We start from the raw sequence: 1,377 nt of genomic DNA, 5'->3' as shown, positions 1-1,377 counted from the left end.
CCGGCGCGCCAGCCCCTCCGGGCACCTGCCCGCGGGGCTCGGGGTCTCCTTGGCGCCCCAGCCGTCTCTCACCAGGTGGCGATCTCCTCGGCCGTGTACTCCACGCGGGGAATGGGGTCACCACTGCGGAGGGGGCAGCGGTCAGTGGGGCTCCGGGGTGCTCGGCCCACTCTTCAAGCGTCTGGGCCGCAGCTTCCTGGGCAGGGACTCAGGGACCCCAGGTGCCACAAGGTGATGGTGGTGCGAACAAAGACCCCCGCCCCGCCCGCCTGGCAGCAGGTGCCTGGGCCGCTCCTCACTGCTTGTACTGGAAGGCGATCTCGGCGATCAGCCGCCGGCGCTGGCGGTAGGCCTGGTCAGAGAAGCCCTGCGGCAGAGTGGGCGCTGGTGGGGGTCCCCCTCGCCGGCCTCCGGCCCCGCCCACCGCCGCCCCCGCCCGCCTCGGCCCCGCCCACCGCCGGCCCCACCCTCCTCGACCCCGCCCGCCTCCAGCCCCGCCCCTAGCTCTCACCCCACTGCCCCTTCCCTGCCCCATCACCCGCCAGGATCGGAGCACCCAGCCCACCACCCTCGGGGCAGCGACTTACCGGGTGGTCCAGGTCCAGGTCAGGGTCAAACTTGGTGACCAGGTGTTGGCACTTGTCCAGCTCGGAGACTTTCCTCGGGAACCAGAGGACTTCAGAGGGGCGCAAGGACGAGAGTGAGCGCGGGCACCCTCCCTGGCACAGCCTCCGAGGGTCTGGCGGGGATGCCATGCGGGGTCCCAGAGGCCGGTCTGGGCAGTGTGGGGCGGCGGCAGCGGGCCCCAGTCGGTGGGGCCAGTGTCCCCCGTGTCGTCCCTGGGGCCCTGTGGGGGCCCTGCGCCCCAGGTCTGCGGATCTCGGGCGGCCCTGGGGGCGGGGCTGGCCTCACCCTTGCGCTCCCCCGCGCCGCGCACGTCCTCCGCCACCCGGCGCACGGAGCTGAGCAGGGCGGGCAGGTCCCCGCTGGGCACCTCGCACCGGACAAAGTACTCCAGGTGGGGGTCCCCCGGCCGGGGCCTCTGGGCAGGTCGGGTCTCCAGGTGGTGGATTTGGGCTTCAACAGCCTTAGGGAGCAAAAGCAGGAAAGGGGAACCGACAGCGGGGGCCAGAGGGAAGGGGGGCCAGCGGTGGAAGGGAGGGAAAGGGGGTGGAGGGGGATGGAGGTGAGGGAGACCCCTGGGCCCCCCTGCCGGACCCCCTGGGGCAGCTTGTGGCAGTGGGGTTCGCCGGGATAGTGGGGCTCTCCCTTGATCCAGCTGTGGGGGGCTCACTGCGTGTCCTGAGCCACGCCTGACCCAGACACCTGGCCACTTCCTACCCCCTTCCCACCAGGGGGCACCCCCAGTGGGGGGGG

General features: G+C 72.8%; 1 protein-coding gene across 1 annotated transcript in view; it reads right to left on the bottom strand.

Annotated features, from left to right (window-relative positions):
- TH (tyrosine hydroxylase) overlaps nucleotides 1-1,377 on the bottom strand; it is a 5,481-nt gene that overhangs the window by 2,226 nt on the left and 1,878 nt on the right. The window contains exons 3-6 of the mRNA XM_012734331.1: nucleotides 913-1,369; nucleotides 588-676; nucleotides 300-367; nucleotides 73-123 (exon numbers count right to left, since the gene is read on the bottom strand). Coding sequence (XP_012589785.1) covers nucleotides 73-123; nucleotides 300-367; nucleotides 588-676; nucleotides 913-1,369 — 665 coding nt within the window. The remainder of the gene's footprint in view (nucleotides 1-72; nucleotides 124-299; nucleotides 368-587; nucleotides 677-912; nucleotides 1,370-1,377) is intronic.

Source organism: Condylura cristata, unplaced genomic scaffold, assembly GCF_000260355.1.
Source record: "Condylura cristata isolate star-nosed mole 26May11 unplaced genomic scaffold, ConCri1.0 scaffold00054, whole genome shotgun sequence".
In the NCBI taxonomy this organism is placed as follows: domain Eukaryota; kingdom Metazoa; phylum Chordata; class Mammalia; order Eulipotyphla; family Talpidae; genus Condylura; species Condylura cristata.
The sequence above is the reverse complement of the archived record's forward strand: the minus strand, read 5'-3'. Positions and strand labels throughout refer to the sequence as shown.